This window comes from Spermophilus citellus (assembly GCF_964194105.1).
Source record: "Spermophilus citellus genome assembly, chromosome: 11".
Taxonomy (NCBI): Eukaryota; Metazoa; Chordata; class Mammalia; order Rodentia; family Sciuridae; genus Spermophilus; species Spermophilus citellus.
In genome coordinates this window covers 53,242,508-53,262,506 of record NC_138192.1, presented here as the reverse complement: position 1 = coordinate 53,262,506, position 19,999 = coordinate 53,242,508, and the positions used below count along the sequence as shown (strand labels likewise).

Below are 19,999 nucleotides of genomic sequence, written 5' to 3'. Positions count from 1 at the left end.
TTGGAGCTACTATTAGAACTTAAACTCTAGCAGTGAAAAGGATAAATAATAAATAGGAAGGTAAACAATTAGAGATTGTGATGTGTGATATGAGGTGAATAAAAAGCAATCCTCTCAGCACCCTGCTAGTTTCGACAGTAGTAAATATGACCTCTATATTTAGTTGTTCACTTGACTGCTTCTTGACTGCTTACTTCATGACTATAAGCTCCATAAGGGCATAATATGTCTGTCTTGTTCACTGCCAAATCCCAAACACTTAGCAAACCATCCAGAATTTATTTGTTAAATGAATGAGCACCTATTTTATCATCTTTAATTTGGGGATAAGTGAGGTCTTAATGGTTGTCAAAGGTCAAAGAAGAGTCACCAGGAAAGTAGGAATTTGAGTGAAAGATTCTTATTAAATTTTACTCCAAAATATTATACCACACTCAAAATACTGATTTTAAAATTCAACTAATTGTGTTTTCAAAGCTTAAGTTATTGGCACCTAAAAAGAGACCTGAGAATCTTTCAAACACAAAAAAATTCTATATCAAAAAAGAAGTTTTAAAATACCTAAAATTGAAATGAAATAATCATTTTTTTAAATTCTGACAAATACAGATGCAGATTTATGCCAATGTTTCTTTTTAATGAGTGAGAACAATGAGACCTTAAAGAACTCTTTGTAAAGAACCATGATATCTGAATGTTTATTTCCTGGCATCTATCTAGCACTCTATACTGATATTTTGTCTGTATCATTTTTAGTTAGAATGTGATTTAACATTAGTTTATAAGTAATATACCTGCAAATTTAAAAATATCTCCCAAGAAAGCCAAACATGGTGACACATCCTTGTAATCCCAGCAATCTGGGAGGCTGGACAGTAAGATCACAAGTTTTGAAGTGAGCCTGGACAATTTAGAGAAATCCTGTTTCAACATAAAATAAAATAAAAAGACTTGGGGATGTTACTCAGTGGTAGAACATCCCTGGATTCAATTCCAGTACCACAATAAAAAAAAAAAATCTCCCAAAAACTGAATTTATACTTTTAAATGTCTTACACACTATATCCTTCTCAATTAGACTCAAAGACAGATTAATGATTAACATATGTATGTGAGAGCTACTCTAGATTTGCCACCGTGTTATGTGGTATAGTGTTCTATTTAATACAACTTGGTTTACACATCTAAAAAATTAATCTCAGAGTTTTAGAAACCTGCTAAGATCTCATAATTTACCCATGCCCTTTCCTCTTGAAATAATGCCTTGGAACAAGCTTGGTTTTTAATATATAGTCATAAAGACGTGAACAACAGATTTTTCCTAATAATGGCCTTTCTATAAAATATAAATTTTAAAGTCAATAATAACAACTAGGAAAAATCTTCCCTTCAAGCTTTATAACTAGACAGACTTATTTCTATCACAATATGTAAAGACTTAATTTAAAAATCTTTCATAAGGCAGCCCCTCCCTCAAATGTGTAGCTAGTCCAATTTAGTATCTCCTTGCTTAACATTTAGTAAGTATCTCCTTGCTTAACATTGTTACTTCAGCAACATTAGGGGATAAATTGATTCCCAGTGTGATAACAGACCCCCCCCCCAAAAAATGAAAAACTGTCTGTATTAAGTACAAAACAATGATCAATGAAAGGTTTAGGTTTCAGGTATGAATAGCATATACCAAGATCAGAAAAATATCTAAATCTATTTCTATAGCACAGTATAATTTATTGTTAGGAAAATGCCTCACACAGATTTAGAAAAATATAAAAAATATAAAATATAAAAATCTAGATAACGAGTCATTATTGTAATTACTTGAATTTGACCATTATTTAAACATAATCTAGATGACCAGTTAAGACTCATTACTGTAATTACTAGAATCTGATCATTATTTAAGCACAAACAACATATTGAGCCATTAAAGCTCAGAATTCTTTAAGTAGGTATCACGATAAAGACATATTCATCAAACAGTGTTCACCACATAAGAGAATATCACAGGCTCTCCAGTTTTTTATGTGCGCTTTCATTTTTCCAAATCTGTGTGCATATTTTCATTCATAGTTATCACTAAATCCATGTCTATCTGTGTATTTATTCAGTTATGAAAGCTCTTTCTATTTTTTTCTGGCTTATAACTTCTTTACCAATTTTATTTAGTACTACCTCCATCTACATTAATATTCAAGTTGCTCTTCTGTCCTATATTCCACATCATACATTTGAACATCCATCAGGATCTATATCACTTCTACCTTTTCTAAGTTTTAATTACTTTCATCTGCATTTACCCCTTTGACCAAGAATATCCCACCTCTTTAAGCAATTATGAATATCTCTTTATTACATAAATCTTTTCTTCAGATTAGGTCATAACTCCTCTATCCCAATTTGCCTTCCAACCATGGTCAAGTCTACTCTCAACTGTTCTTGTGCTCCTGATGCTATTTTGTACTTTTTGCTTCATATAAGATGAATATTCTTTTAAACTCCTGGAAAGATACTATTTTTCTCTAATATTGGGCTATAATTCCTCTAATTTTCTTAAATGAAAAAAAAAGTCTGAATTCCCCAAAATTATCTACAACACCTTCTTATGTACTTTAATTTATGCAACTAGTCCAGAACAGAAATAAAAGTGTCCCTTGAGACCAGTTTTCCCTATATTCCAACACCTAGACACACATTCTCCATTACAGATTAAATAATGACCATATTTTTCAGTGCACAGTTTTGTTCAGTGTATATATTTTTGACTGAACATAGTTCCTTCTCTGAAGTACTGGTTAGAATAAGAAGTTGATGAGCTAGGTCAGTGTGTTTTAGAAGTTTACAATCCATTGGCTGGTCACTGACTGATGGGTCAAATTCAACATTTTAAAAATGAAATCAAATTATTTTTTAAAAGTATCCTACTCACATTAAGATTATATAGTTCATGAAACTTTGTTCTGCTACATACACATACACACACACACACACACACACACACACACACACCACACATACACAATTACATGAGAACTAAGACATGACACAATGTATAATTCTTATTGTGGATTATGGCCAAAAAAGCATGAAAACTACTGAAACTTGAAGATATCTAAGATGTCTTCTAAGTATAAAATTTCAAATTATATTAAAAGATTTAGTCTAAGGAAAAAGATAAAGCATCTTTAAAAATGATCAGAACTTAAGGATATCAAAACAACTACCAGCAAAATAATTTTTCTTAACAAAATGTCACTACTGAACACTAATCCTAAAATTATAGAATCTTATGTCTTTTAAAGTAGGAAAAAAAATCAGAGATCATCTAATTCAAGTCATCTAATCCAAGTTCATCTCTTAACATAAGAGGAAATCTCTGGCCCAGAAAAGTGAAATAATTTCATTTCATTCATTCTATAAACATTTGCTGAGTGCCTACTGTGTACCAGGTTATAGGAATGAGTCTGTACATTAAGAGAAGATGTTTTCAAGAGTGCAAACAGGAAAGTAAACATCTGCACTAGTGTAAAGTAAAAGCAGGAAAGTAAACGTTTGCAATAATTATTGAAATCAAGGTGACTTACTAGATGTTAGATGAACACAAAACAACTAACTGAATCTAAGTTGGGTGATACAGAGAAAGTAATTCTAAAGAGGTGATACTTAGTCTTTTAAAACAACAGGAGTTAGCCAGGTAAAGGAGGAAGAAACAACATGTACAAAGATACCCTACTGATACACAAGATGACATCCAGAAAACTGTAATTCAAATTTGTATGAATGAAGTATTGATTGAATCCACACTAAAGAGAAGCAATAGCAAAATATTTAGCATTTATGTGCCATTTAATCTCAAACCAATCTCTTAGGCAGGCACTGTTAATATTCCCATTTTGTAGATGAGGAAACTGAGGCACATGAATTTAAAGTGAGTTTGGCCAAGGTTAAGCTGTGAAGTAAAAATTTAAACCAAGGAAATCTAATGTCAGTGCCTATACCCTTAACTACTATACAAAGAGATTAGAGAAAATAGGCAAGAACCAAAAATCGAAGGACCCTGTGTACCATTCTAATACTTTAGATTCTATAAAGGTGACTCAACATGAAAGGTTTTAAGCAAAAGTGATGTCAGATTTATTTTTTAATGAGGCCACTCTGGCAGCTATCTGGATGAACTGGAAAGAAAAGTAGTAACAGGGAACTAACTGGACTTAGCTAAAAGACCAACAATGATTCAGGAAAGAGAAAATGACAGATGAGCTAGATAGTGGTAGTACTGGCACAAGAACCCAAGTCAACCAACACTACAACCAACATTGGTGTGTAATATCCATAAGAAACTCCAAATTTCCCCCCTTAGGTCTACCATTCTAAAAGTTCTAGAAATTCAACCTCAGGATCAACATATTTCCTTTAAATACCTTTATTTTAAAAAACCTGACCACTAGATGTATTGGGTATATGAAAATGACTAACTGAAATCTAGTTCGAGAATGATGGAAAATCAACTGCTATCTAAAATAGTTTTCCTGCCTTCTTCCTCTATACACTATTCCTGGAACTTTCATGTTCAATAGTTAATTTAAAATCAATGTTCTGTCTAGACATGGCTGTCATAACTTAACAGAATTAAATGTACCACAAAGAAAAGCTAATGTGGGCCCATCAGTGGCAAGAAATATACTTTCAGGTATGGCCAAATTTTGGCATGAACAGAGATGATGAATTAGTAAGAGACTACATGACAGCAGCAAAGAGTTAAGAAAAACCTGAATATGAAAAGGAAAATAAGAGCAATCTAAAGTTCAAGCTATTTGATTATAAGAGATAACACTGCTCCCAAATGTGTGTACAGTAGTTCAGAAACCAGAGGGAAAAAAAACTATCTGGTCAATCTCAAACCTTCTAAATTCAATCTGCTTTCATTGAAAATAATGAGTGAGCCCTATTAAGGCATGGTGAATACTTAGCATAGGTTCCACAAGTAAACAGCCTACAGTATAGGAAAGTACAGAAGGAAAAGGAGGCAGGGGAGTAGACAAAAGGAAGAATATGAAAAAGGAACTGTAACAGGAGGAAATGATGAGTTTTATAACAAAAATAGTGAAGGTATACCAGTAACCCCAGTGTTAAAGGTTGCCAACTTCCTCCATGATCTGAGGAACACTGTAACAAGTGGCAGCATAAGAAAGCATGAAAACACAAATCTGATATCAAAGATGAGAAGTAATAGTACTTATAAAAGAAAAATGCAAAAAAAAATAAGTCATAAGTCTTAGACTCTAAAAGAAAAATTAGTGAGTATTAAAATCTCATTTGGTTTAATTAGTCTTCATTTCTTTGCAACAGACTCTGGTGGATCCAAAGGTGAAAATATCAGTAGTACCACACCAGAGGGCCATGAAGAGATGTTAAAGAGACAATATGAGGCTGATCTGCATACTTTTTGTGGAAGTGACTTCAGACTTCCTCTGAATGGTATAGCACTACTTAAAGAGTTTCACTATAAATTCAGGCATGGTGGCACATGCCTATAATTCCAAACACTTGAGAGGCTAAGGCAGAAGGATGGTTAAGTTCAAGGCCAACCTGTGTAACATAGGCAGACACCGTCACTAAAATAAACAAACATATAATCAAATCGAATCAATCAATCTATCTCAAATTTCACTATAATTTTCATCCTGGCTGGCTGAGTTAACGTTAATAAATCCAGGATTCAAAATAAGGTATGCATTTATTAATTATGACCAACATTTAATCTTAAAAAGGGCAAGGGTCGGCAAGAGATCATAGAAGAGCATTTAGTGTATCCTAAATAAGTCTAATGGTAACCAAAATCCAACTAATGATTGTCAAGAAAATTATATAATTAAGAATTCACTTGAAAGTTTCTTGAAATTATAGTTGGACAAAAGAAATCCTTTTTAAAGGGTGAATTTATACCTTGAAACTATTCAAGGCACATGTGATGGTGAACATATTTCTTCCATTCATACAAAACTTTTAGGCACCATGTTAAATACGTACAGACACATGTACACACATACCCCCATAGCCATGCAGCCCAGTGATCTCAAAAAGATAAAAGACAATATCCTTAAAGATGATTGGTATAGCAGAGAGAATCCCAGATCCAAAGCAATATAATTAGGCTTGATACCTTGACTAATTTTCATCATATCCATGAATATGCAGTTTTCATGAACACTATTAAAATAGACCACTGTAAGTTTACTGATAAAAGTCAACAAAATATTTTTATTAAAATTTAATGGGATGCAATAATATATATAACCTATACATATAGCCTATTTCCATAATTTAATCATATTTTAATTTTAAAAGATTAAAAAATCTTTTAAAATCTTTTAAAATCTTTTAAAAGCACAGCACTTTTACTTCTATACTAAGCTTTTAAAAATTAAGTGTTTAAACTGAGCACAGTGCACACCTGTAATTCCAGAATGATGAGACCAGCCTGAGCAACTTAGCAAGATCCTGTCTCAAAATAAAAAAGCCTGGGGATGTAACTCAGTAGTAAAACGCCCCTGTGTTCAATCCCCAGTACTGCAAAGAGAAAAAAAAAAAAATTAAGAGTTTAGAACAGGTCTTCAATCTCAACACTGAGTCAGATAATTCTTTGTTATGGAAGACAGTCCTATGCATTATAGAATGGTTAGCAGCATCACTGCCCTCCACCCACTAGATGCCAGTAGCACATACACTCCAAGCTGTGACAATCAAAAATATCTCCAAATGTACCCTGGGGTAGAGGGGAGAAAAAAAAAATCACCCCAACTTGAAAACTACTGATGTACCTCATAAACAGAAAAAAAATATAAATAAAATGGGGGGGGGTATGTCGGGATTTTTTCCTAGTCTGAATGTTTCAACAGGTTATATTTGATCACAGACAACGTTAAGAGATCCTCCCTCTTAGAAAACAACGTTTTTAATATCTACACTTGTTAGCCAAAGTTAACAAGAATCTCAGAAGATTCTCTGCAGTGCCAACTCTCCCTCCAATCACACACATACACTATCGAGGGTGCACAAGCAAATATGCATACACACACACACATACACACACACACAGATAGCCTAGCTGAACTGAAGAAAATGTAACATAATTACCATACTTTCATTTATTCATCAAATACATCGACCACACTTTCCAGCTTCCACAGAATCCAAAGGAATTCTTACAAAATGTAATGAAGCTCTAATACCACAATAGCTTCATTATTCTAGGTAGAATAAACTAAGTTCTAGGACAAGTATTAAATTCATCCTTATATTTTAACAAATTATAAGAAAAGATACAAACTAACCATGAAGCTTTAAAAAGGAAAAAAACTGAGAAGCAGATTTGTCAAGAGATAAGAGGAATGAAAAAATTCAAAATCAAAGGAAATCTGAAAGCATTCCAGGATGAGGGTAAAACTCAAAATGTTTCCCCTGGAATGAGAGATAGGAGGAAATTATACACTTGGCTATATCTTGCATAATCAAGTCTCCAGAATACAAACCATGGAATGAGAAACTGAAAAATCAAAGTCCACAAAATACTAAAGAAAACATTTCCACCCTGAACACTTAGAAGGACTGTTCTTTACTATTGTTTCCCACTCAAAAATTTTTAAATGAGATATCAAAGGAAAAAAAAAAAGAATCTGACAACTTGATAAATTTCTTAATTCTCATAAAAAACAACCACTCTGATACTTCCAGCATGCCAGATTACACATTACACAGAAAAATCAATCAGCAGGAGAAACACAATAATCCTTTTTTAAAGTATATTTGATTCATAACAAAGCCCTTTTTAAAAATCAGACATTTTAAGTACTAAAAACCTTCATGTAAATATGGATTAAGACTTTTAAGATTACTTCAATTATATTCAATAGGACCACATATTTTAATTCAAATAGGAATGTTCATTTAAAAAAACAATCTATGCAACAATACTTAATATTAATTTAATGTAAATGAACTATCTCTATGCTCCACAGCAACAAAATACTTTATATAAAAATTTTCAATATTAACCTTTGGCCCAGTGAAAAATCATCCTCCAAGAAACTAATGCTCAATTCTTTTTACTCCCAAACCAGAGGAAGCTGTAAGATCTATAGCGACAGCCTGCTTTTCTAGAAGTAATACCTTAAGACCACTCAAGAATAACATCCTTCGCCAATTAATGTGACTCAGGTGGGTTTGGGAAGGAATAATGTCCAGGATCCTTTGGTCAGTGGCCATGATGCCCCTCCTTCTCAAGGGCAGGAGATCAGAAAAAGGGATTTGAATAAGAGGAGTTCACCATTCAGAACATAATAAGGGACAGAGGAAAAAGAGTACTACAGGAAAGATAAAAACTACATGGTTAAGTCATTTCACAAAAGCAAGATGTTTAATGTTATCAAGGCCTTCATTCATTTCAGACACACCATTGTTTAGCTTCCTCCCTAAACCGTGCACAAAAAGAACTGTCAGCTTGCCTTAAGCATGTTTCTTCTTCCATTTAAACAGACATGATTCTTTTGGTTAATCTCTGGCAATGATCGCCATTTCACAACACAATCAGCCCACCCGGAACTGATCAATACCACTACAGACATAAGACTAGACTTTATCCATTTATTAACCACAAGGAAATGTACCATTCAGCAAAATTCTATACATTACAAAAGATTCTATTAAAAGGGGGGTGGGGAAGAGGGACACACACACACACACACACACACACACACACACACATATACACACACACCACAGAGGTACACAAAGAAAAGACTACCACCCTCTAATTTCCCTGTGGCAAACGAGATAAAGACATGACCATGAAACCTGTCAATTCGTTCTTCCCCCTATAATTCTATCTCACAACCTAGTAACTGGATAGTGAATACTTAGGATAAGTATATCCATTATGATTTTTAAACTGTTTCATCTATGCAACTAATTCTCCTGTTATGTACATTTGCACACCTTGCTGCTAAATATTGTATTCATTTACAGAATTTCAAATACAAAAGACTAGTTTCCAACCACTGGTTGCAACACAGAACGTCCTCACAAAATCAAAATCTCAAATATAAAATGGCCAGATCACTCTTACCAACCTTAGGCTAAAATATATCTCATGAGCATAGCATATTTAACAGTACGAACAATTTCACATGGGCTGTTCTTAACCAAAAACAATGCTTCCACACAAAAGCGTTTAAAATAAGTATTCCGTAGGTAAGCAAAATCTATGCCTGAAAAGAGCACACAAATAAATGATGGTTGAAAGCCAGCACATTACCAACAGACAGCGGCATACCTCTCCTGCACTGAGTTATAGTTAATACTCCAACAACAACAACTATTTTTAACACTGCTGGACAATGAAGTTGAAGAAAACGTGAGAAGAGACAAATGAATTGCTGATAGGATTCATTGTTTCTCACGGTCAAAATTAAATATCAACTGACTTGATTTATGTCGTAATATTCACCGGAGAAGCACTAATTAGAAGACTAGAAAATGACATTCATAAAAGAAAGAAAGAAAAAAAAAAAACCTTGTTTTGGAGGAGCTTACACTAAATGACATTTCAGAATACCCCTTTTGGGTCTCAACCTTTGCATAAATTGTCACTTGTGGTATTTGTGGCTTAACAGCAACCCCACCAGCGCTGTCATCCAGTGTTATGGCCACAAACCATGACTTTCTCACTTCCACAACAACACAGCACTCACTCTTATCAGTTCGTCAACCTAACTCAAAACAAGAAAAATTCATGGAGATTTCCAGATCACAATCAGACCAGGGGGTGGTGGTAGCAGCAGACGGGCTCGGGGTGTGGGGAAACCTCCCCAGGCTCCACTGGAGCTCACCGACCCAACAACAACCGCGGCCACCAGCAGCGGCAGCCGCGGCCGCAGTAGCAGCCCCGCCGCGCTCCCTGCACCTACCTGAAGAACAAGAGATAAGAAAGACGGCAAACGCCAACTTTGCAGCAGCTCCCATTTTCCCGAGGCGCCGGGGAATCCGAAGGAAGTTCTCGCTAGATATCCAGTTTCCTGCGTCTTCCTCGGAGACAAACCTCCTGGTGTAAAATCAACCGTCATAAAACATATTCGGAAGCCCCCGAGGATGGGGGTAAAAAAACGTTCACGGGGTTCTTAAAAAAAAAAAAAAGAGGGAAAAAAAAAGCACAACAATAAAAAAAAATGCACCACGGGGAAAAACCGCCACACACACGCACAACACACAAAACCAAACAACGAAAAGCCAACAACAACAAAAGCGGGTTTAAATCACTGTCAAAATCACTGTCAGCTCCGCTCGCCTCTCGAGTCTCTCGGAACAAAACGCCAGGCTGAGGCGAAGAGGAGGCGGCGGCGGCGGCGGCGGCGGCGTCCACTGCCGCCCGGACAGTTCGGGAACCGAGCTGGGTCCGACGTCCGGACCGACCTTCAACCCGGACACCCAAAGTCCGCGGACCACTGGCGACCGAGCTCGCGACTGTGGCGGCCGAGGAGGCAGCGGCGCGGGGAAGGGTCGGCGGGAGGCAGTGGCGACAGCAGCGCAGGCGGCGGCCAAGTTCTGGTCCAGGCTCTGGCTCCGGCTCCGGGCTCCGGGCTTGGCCGCGTTTTCGGTCTCCTGGCCTCCGCCGGGCCCCGCCCCCCACACTTCCGGTTCCGGCCCAAAGCTGGAAACTAGGCGCAGCGGAGAACGCTCGGCGGCGGCGGTGGCGGCGGCAACGGCGGCCGGGCGCAGCGCGCGTGCCGGCCCGGGAGCGCGAGGAGATTGTCGGGGAAGCGAGGCGGGAGCGGGGGAGGGGTGAGAGCGTGGGCGGGGCTGACTGGAGGGCGAGGAGGCGGGGCGGACGGAGGCTCGATAACGCGAGGCCTCGGCGTCCGGCCTGCTTGGTCGGAAGATCCCTCGACAAAGGGGCGCGGGTGCCTCAAAGTCTCTGGGCCGTGGCAGGGCTGTAGGTGGGCGGGGTGGTTGCGGCCGGGTACCTTGCACGGCTGTTGTCCAGATCGCGCCCAACTGGACTCTCTGGAGTGCCCGCCCAATCGTTCAGGGACAGTCCTGGAGGAACCCAGGATGGTGGACGGTGACTCCAAAGGGCGTCTGCGGCGCCCAGCCCTTCCTCTGGGGGTCGCCTAGTCGCCAGCACCAAGTGGGTCGAATCCGCGGGTGGGAACCGGTCTGCCGCGCCCTTGAAGCTGCTGGAGGGAGCTCGGGACGCGCGAGCTGGCGTCCGCGCCCCCAGCCTAGGCGATGCGACCTACCGCTGTGACTTCTATCTCAGCGTTTTGTCTTGCATCTGAAAAACTAATCAAGAAAGACCTGTCCGACGGGTTGGGATATCCACGCCAATTATCGCAATGTACAATTTGAATCCTTTTCCACCATACCTTTTGTACTCAAAGCGTTGTTTTGAAAACGGTTCTGTAGGTAATAGATTCGCAGATATGTGTGTGTTACGCTTTGAAGAAAAACCTGAAGGTTTCCATCGACATACCCAGTGGTCAGACAGGTGTTTACTTTTTAAATTTTTAGCTCTTTTAGGCCCCAAAAGACATATAATCCATGTTGTTTGCTTACAAGGTGCTGTGTTAGGCACATAATGGAATCCAAAATGTGAAAATAGGATCTCTACCACATGGAGCTCAGGGTATATACTATATTGGAAGTTGACTACAGAATACACATTAAAGGCTATTAAAGTTAACTAGCTCTGTCTTTTGCCACATGTTAGTGAGCTAACGTTAGAGATCTTGTCTTTTTCCCTATTTTTATCTCACCACGGAGAAGTGTCTCACATAAGTTCTTAATAAGTTAAAGAAAATTATAAATGATTCAAAAGTAACTGACCTCTTTCTTAAATACAAATATCTTTACATCTACTGTTTTTCAACAACTGTATGGTAGGCTAATTGATATTTTACTTAGGATTTACCAATTCCCACATTTTTCCACAAAACTCAAGCCTTCTCTTCTCACTTTTATTTATAGTGTTTTCTTTTTCTCTTTTCTTAAATTACTCTGTATTTCTGTCTATTAAGTTCATCCTGTAATTATCTGCCTAGTTCTACCTCTTGTCAGGGTTATTAATAATCATTGTGGCTCTTTAAACTCTCTCCAAGATTTCCAGTTCTCAAGTTGTGGTGCTCAGAATTTGACTGATATTGTGCAACAAAGTTCCAAGTTAGTCTTCAAGGTGTCCGTGATCTCATGCAATTCTGCAGCTTTTATGAGCTGGTCAGAAGAATATGTATAAAACTTCCATTCTTTGGTTGAATTAAGAGTTTCCACTATCCATATGGGAAAGTGCTTTTTTGATTTAGAACCACTTTCAGTCCATTCAGGAATTTGATGTCAGTTATGCCCTGGATGCAGGCCCTACTGTTGTCTTATCACTGCATCACTTCAATATTCTTGTGTTGTGAAACCAAAGCAAGTCGAATAACTGGAATAACCAGAAATGGAACTGAAACTTGAAAACATATTGCTTATCTTCTTACCACTCAAATTTGTCATTATAAGAGAATATGAAGATTATTTTTAATGTATGAAATATGATATGTCAAGAGCTTTGTAATGTTGTGAACAACCAATAAAAAAAAAGATTATTTTTCTGTAGTACTTAAGAGGAGCAACAAATCTAAATCTTCACTAGAATATTCTAACAGAGTTAAGTAACCCCATGAGAGAAGTTATTAACATCCAGTAACATTAGCTATGTATCTACTCCTACATCTATATTCACTCCTCCCTCTGCTTTTTTTTTTTAATTTCAAAAATAATAGTAAAACTACAGAGTATGTGACTAATTCCCACTTGGAGTTCCAAAGCTTAAAAAAGATAAAGGTAGCTACAGCTAATCATACTGCCCTTCTTTCCTCCCTATTTTCTTTTTTTTTTTTTTTTTAAAGAGAGAGTGAGAGAGAGGGGAACAGAGAGAGAGAGAGAATTTTAATTTTTATTTATTTTTTCTTAGTTCTCGGCGGACACAACATCTTTGTTGGTATGTGGTGCTGAGGATCGAACCCGGGCCGCACGCACGCCAGGCGAGCACACTACCGCTTGAGCCACATCCCCAGCCCCCCTCCCTATTTTCAAAGGAAAAAAATTGTGTGTGTGTGATGTATGTTTGACATGGTGTCCCCTGCATTGCCCAGGCTGGCCTCAAACTTGCAATGCTCCTGGCTCTGCATCCCACATAACTGGGGTTACAGACCCCTGCCACTGTGCCCATTCATAGAATCCCTTTTGGGAATCCACAAATTGAGCACTTTCCTAACATTGTACAAGATGTACAACCTGATTTGGGAAGAAAAAGAAGGAGGGAAAGGAAACAAGGGATTTTAGTGTACTAGAACATTTGATGTTATGAGATAAATAGATTCAGTTAATGACACTTAATCCTCACACCCAAGATCTAACCTTGTTATCAACCCAGTGTTAGACTTTCAAGTTCTAGAGTCCTGCTAAGAAGTTCAACTGAACCACAAGCTAGTGTTGTAATAATCTTGAGAAGTTGGTTCAATTTAGACAGTAAAGTATATTTTAGTTGGATGAGATAGTGACACAGAATGCTTGAGTAAAAGGTGATTTTGTTTTTGAATTAATAACTTATGTGGCTCAAAAAGATGGACAAAGTTTCAATTCTGAAGTAGCACTAGAATTGAACTGAGCTAGAATTGAATTTGCCCTGAGATTGAGTATTATGCCATTTCTGGAGAAATTCACCCTAAGAATTCAGTTGTTTTGGGACAAAGGACTTATCTGAATATATCACTGAAGCAAGATGTCAAATCTCTTCATCTTCAGGAAGATACATGACTGAAAACCTTTGGTGTATGTTAGAAGGTTAAGTTCCCCTTCAATGAAGGCTTTGGAAGTATTTCTGCTGTTTCTAGCTACTATAAAAGTTTACAGCTATGTTCTCATAACACAAGCATTCCTGAAAGTGACACAAATTTCTTCTATACCAATGCTCTAAGGCATAATAGGTAAGGAATAAACTTGGTAACTTTGTAAGTCAAAGGAAGACAGATAATGATCAACATATATTTTATGACTATCTTCTCTTTATGCACCCAAGGTGAAAAGGAAACCCCACACAGTAGCTTTTGCTTTATTCCTCCCCTTTTGTTATGCCCAGCAATAGCAATGCTATGCCAATGGGGTCAACAAAACATACTGAGGAGAATGAGGATGTGGGATTAGATAAAAGGCAAAGCAGTGAGATAAAATATTTTAGAGCAAGAATGTAAGTAGAGTTAAGAGAAACTAGTTGTGACAGAAATAACATACTTAGCACTTTGATAAAAGGCTATAGTAATCCATCCAGAAATGTAAATATCAACAATCAATTGGTTTCTCTGTAACACTGCATAAGCAACATTTTACTTTTTCTCCCCACTATCATCTCCTTCAAAACCCAGTATGAGAAACAAAAATAACAAAATTAATTTGAAAGGATGTTTTTTTTTTCCAGAGAGAGAGAGAGAGAGAGAATTTTAATATTTATTTTTTAGTTTTCAGTGGACACAACCATCTTTGTATGTGGTGCTGAGGATCGAACCTGGGCTGTACGCATGCCAGGCGAGTGCGCTACCGCTTGAGCCACATCCCCAACCCGGAAAGGATGTTTTTTCCCTCCCTCCAATTTATGTTGATTACCACAGTACTCAGTTTTCCTCAGGAACTAAGACTCAACTCCTCCCCAGACTGAAAAACCAAAGTGCCTACTCTAAAACTGCTGAGTGGCTGGCAGAACCCCCTTCCCTCAGTGGTTCTGAATTGTGGCATCACCAACCCTTCCCTCAGCAGCTAGAAATGTGTATGGGGATGGAGGTTGGAGTCGGGCAAGGTGTTAGTTTAGACAACAACTGGTAAGGGTGGTGCTACTAGCTTTTAGAGTACCAGGATTAGGATGTTAAATTCCCTTCAGTAGGTTGATTAGTTCTACCCAACAAGTAGTATAGCACATTAGACGCCCTGGGTTCAATCCTCAGCACCACATAAAAAATAAGTAAAATAAAGAATTTGTGTCCAAATACAACTAAACAATATTAAAAAAAAAACAGTGAATTCCATCCATTTTGACAAATGATTAAAATCTTAACTAAAACTTTGACCTTTTAGTACTGAAGTTCCAGAAAGCAAGATTGCATAAGGGTCAGTCATTTTCAATACGTTGTCCATCTTTACCTGTGATATTCATTTATTCCAAAATAAATTTTTAGGTATAGGATTTGTACTAGGTATTAGTTATACAAGTAATGGATGAAATAAATATAGTCTCTGCCCTCACTGAACTTACAATACCATGAAGGAGACAGAAAAAATAGCCAGTAAACAAGTAACTGTCAAAATGGGAGGGATTATTTTGATAAGTGGACAGAATGCTGAGATAAAGAATAAGAGTAGTAGGATAGGGTAGAAAGAGGGGACTTAGAGAGAGTGATTCAAGAAGGGCTTTCTAAGAAAGTAGCGCTTAAGACTGAAAGCTGAATAATGAAAAGGAGATAGCCAAGACAGAAGTTAATGAAGAAACAGTAAGTACAAAACTTAGATTGTATTTAAGACTCTGAAACAAGGCTCTCATGTCAAGGAGGAGAGTGGTATGAGTAAGTGAGAGAAAAACAAGGCCCGGAATACGCAAAATCTCAGGAAAAAGTAAGGTCCTTGGGTTCAATTCAAGGTGAAGCATCAAGCCATTGGTGGTCAGGTTTATGCTTAAAATATTACTCTGTTATATGGAGAATGAGTTTGCAGGATATTCTCAAAGAAAGTAGAGACTAGTTAGAAAGTCATCCAGTCAGCCTAGAGATGATGGTATTATGAACTGATATAGAAAGGAGTGAGAAGATTCAAGATATATTCTGGAATTTGCTGATGGATTGAATGACTCTTGATTTTTCTTCGTAAGCAAATTAATTGAGGTAGTGTCATTTATTGAGATGGGGAAAACTTTATGGAAGAAGCACTACTACATATATCTCAAATTGATGAGATTCAAGATACAAGATTAAAAGGTTCAATTTTGAAAACGTTAAATTTGAGATGCCTGTGAGACACCTCAGTGAAGATATAAAGTAAGCAAGTAGATTATGTGACTAAATTTTGGAGGAGCTTGCAATGCTACAAATATAAATACGGAAGTTTTCAGTGTATGATGGTATTTAAGGCCATGAAATGAATGAGAGCATCTAAATAGGGAGTAGAGAAAGATGCATATTTTGTGTAAAGAAAGATAAAGTACATGACAAAGGACTTATCTGAATATTTGCTACTTTTATAACATGGAAAGAGCATTTTAACCTATGCTAAGATAAAATTATTATTTTAGAAATAATTATTTTAAACTCTATGCTTAAAGAATTATGAATAGGAAAATGAAAAGATTGAGCTTATTGTTTTTATTTTGTGTGAAAGTTATTTTTGCACTTTCATAATAGATAATATTTATACATTTTATATTTATATATATAAATATTTTGTGGTAAAATAAAGCCAGTGGTAAAAGAAAAAACAATTCTTTTCCATATGATTGTTTTTTTTAATTTTTGTTTTCTTAGGTTTAACTACACTGGATTTTCCCACCTGTTTAAGCATGCAAATTAAACAAAACACTTAACTGCACTTTATTGTGCTTCTTTTTAACTTAGATCAGAAGAATTTTAATCAAAGCTGTACTGAAGCTTTAGGGGAATCTTAAGTTGTAGGGATGTTAGTAATTTTAACTAGTCCAAATACATTCTGTGTACCTTTTTATATTCAAAATCATTTATTACTAGCTGCTCTTGCAAATAAGTGATAATTTTATCCCATTTTTCAGGTGAACAAATACAAAGGTTAAATGGTTTGCCTAGAAGCATAAATTGAATCAGTAGCAGAAGTAGGATTATAACTCTAAACTACTGACTCAAAGCTTAGTCCAATGAGCCATGCTGTTTCTCAAGTAGTAGGCATATTAATTGTTCCTCCAAGCAGGAAACAGAGCTCTAAATGGAGCATGTCCCATCCAGAAAACCTATGCAAAATAGTAAAGAGACCTATTTATTTAATTTAGTTAAGGCAGAAAGAAAATAACTTACGCACAAAATTATCAAACTTGCTTTTTTTGTTAAAGAATAAGTATATATTATAAATTCAAAAAGTAATACAAAATAGGTTACAAAAATATACTGTTTCCTAGTTGTAAACCCATAGAATGTTTTGTTTTTAATGGTGGCATCAGACCTAGGATACACAGAATGATGAATTTGCTGTATAAAATAAACACATAATTCAGTAATCCATGTACTCTTTGTTATCTAGGCTAATCATAGAAAAGATTGTATAAATATTACTTAATATTTGAATAAATGTTACCTTACTCATTGCTCTTATTTCAAGTCCACCCAGGTATGTAATATTTTTTACTCAATTTTAACCCTGTACTTTCAAATCCATAAATGGGAAGGAGATTGTATTGAAAGAGTAGATTAAGGAAAATTACAATTAAAAGTAAATGGGTCAGGGCTGGGGTTGTAGCTCAGCAGTAGAGTGCTCACCTAGCACGTGTGAGGCGCTAGATTTGATCCTCAGCACCACATATAAATAAATAAATAAAATAAAGGTATTGTGTCCAACTACAACTAAAAAAATTTTTGAATATTAAAAAAAAGTAAATGGCTCAGGATTGGGGTTTTAGCTTAGCAGTAGAGAGCTTGCCTCACATAAGCACCACATAAAAATAAATAAAGTAAATGTATTTTTTAAAAAAAGTAAATGACTCTACTTCCATTTCTGGATATGATAGAAAAACTTATATACATTAATTCTCCTGCTAAGAACAACAATTTATAAATAAGATATGTCACAACTATTTGAAACTACTTAAAAAGTAATTAAAGAATCCATTATTAAAGGGACAAAAATCCTAGAGAGGATATAAGTTTAATGAATTGAGGTCCATATTTACCTATGCCTTTCACTTTGGTTTTTGCATTCAAGGTATGGATAATAGATGAAAACAAGAGAGTGGCAGTTAGGACTGTGGCTTTTTCACTGGATTAGGGAGATAAGTTGTAGTTTATGACTGCTAAAGTGACTTGATGAACTAGAGTTTAGAAGTTGAGGCCTACTACCACAAATGACCTAACTTCCTACAACTAGGCTCCACCTCTTAAAGGTTCCACCACCTTCCCACAATGGCATGAGCTGAAGTCCAGCCCTTTAACACCTGGGCCCTTAGGGGATACTTACCCAAACCATAGTAAGTGTTGCATAAACATTTAATTATTATCTTAATCTCAGTCATCATACTTGCCATCACATATTTATATAGAATGTCCTCTGTATTAAAAAAAAGAACTCATACAAAACTACCTGTTTGTTACTACCACTGTTCTTACCAAAAATTTAAAAAATGTATATCCATGTAAAGCCCAATGTAGTTTAACTTTAGTATAGCATGTTGAAGAAAAAAACTCAAGTGTATACAACCAACTTCTCATCAGTCTTTCAGCTGTATTGGGTTTTACTAAGTAACTTAAATGAGCTGCTTTGTGTTTGTGATGGCACAGTAAATCAACCTTGCTGAAATTTCTAAACCCTCTTCCCCTAACAGTGATCTCCTTTGTTGATCTTCAGGGCATGATGTCTCATCTGTTTAGTTTGGCCTTTTATTTGACCTTCATTTACTTTGTGGCCAAGCCTGTTTTCTTTGTTTGATATGCTAGTTCAACTATGTAGGTGAACCCAACCACTTAGTGGTGGGTATGTAATTTTTATAAACAACACATGATGTTAGTGAGAGAATTCATATTTTCCTAGCAAATGAAAACAATGTTTGACTTTTGAGTAATATCATGCTATCTTTTAGCAAACTTGTCTAATTGCTACTGAATTTCCATCAGGTATTTGGTTGTTTTTAAATATACAAGGCTCTACCTTAAACTAGATGGGACAACTTGTCTTTTCTAAGTGCTTCCTAGGTGTTAGAATCTTTTAGTCTATTTTCTGGAGACCTATAACTGTTACCCAAGCCTTAGTACTGAGTTAGCCATCATCATACAAAATTTGGTATAATGAATAATATTTTCAATTGAGGTACATCACAAGTTGTATCATGTCTCCAACTGTTAAAAAAACATAAACATGCATCTTGGGCGGTAGTATCAATGAATATAAAATAGAGAAACCAAAAGTAGTAAATATCAACATTTGTACCTTTTGGTACTGAAATTCTGATTTTACAGTAGTAAATTCAACTTCATTGCCTTGTTTCAGTTATGATTGGATTTTAATATTTTACCTCTTTTCTACAAAATTCTGTTAAGAAAGCCAAGACATAAAATGATTTTTTAAATCGGAAAGGTTTATATAAATTTTAGTTTTCTCTGAGGTAGTACTTCTGAAACCAAATCAAGTCACACAAAGAATAGAAATTTTAAGGCACTTATTATTCTTAAGTGTATTATTGGGGTGGGGGGATACTGGCAACTGTAATACCATCATCAGTGGTAAGCTTCTGTTGGCTCCAAATGGGAATTACTTTTATAAAATTCCCTCTAGAATCTTTGTTTATGGGAATGAGACCTTAGGGGATGTTAGAAAGGGTGTAGTCTTGTTTTATAGGCCTTCTTCTCTTGCAACATACTTTAAGTTTCAATATTCAAAATTCATTAATATAATCTCTTATTTTATTGATGTGGTTTTTTAAAGTTTCAGGTACCTACTTGCAAATGTTTCCCAAGAACATTTCCTTGTATCTGGGATGCTATGACTTTTGCCCTTTCTCTTTTTCTTTTTTTACTGTTTTAAAACATAGTGGTTTTAAAATATAGTGGATATTTCAAAAGAAAGAAGATTTGGAGAAGAACAGAAGTAGTCAAACTTAGGTTTCCTCATATGCCAACAAAAGTGCAAAGATAGGAGACCCTCTTAATTAAGAGGGCTCTAATTTTATTCCTGGAAGTTGTTGATTATGTCAGTC

At 36.2% G+C, this 19,999-nt stretch overlaps 1 protein-coding gene across 1 annotated transcript in view; it reads right to left on the bottom strand.

Moving 5' to 3' along the window:
• ACVR2A (activin A receptor type 2A) overlaps window positions 1–10,097 on the bottom strand; it is an 83,959-nt gene extending 73,862 nt beyond the window's left edge. The window contains exon 1 of the mRNA XM_081261076.1: window positions 9,966–10,097. Within this exon, the coding sequence (XP_081117202.1) occupies window positions 9,966–10,020 (55 nt within the window). The 5' untranslated portion in view covers window positions 10,021–10,097. The remainder of the gene's footprint in view (window positions 1–9,965) is intronic.
• Between the last annotated feature and the right edge of the window lie 9,902 nt (window positions 10,098–19,999).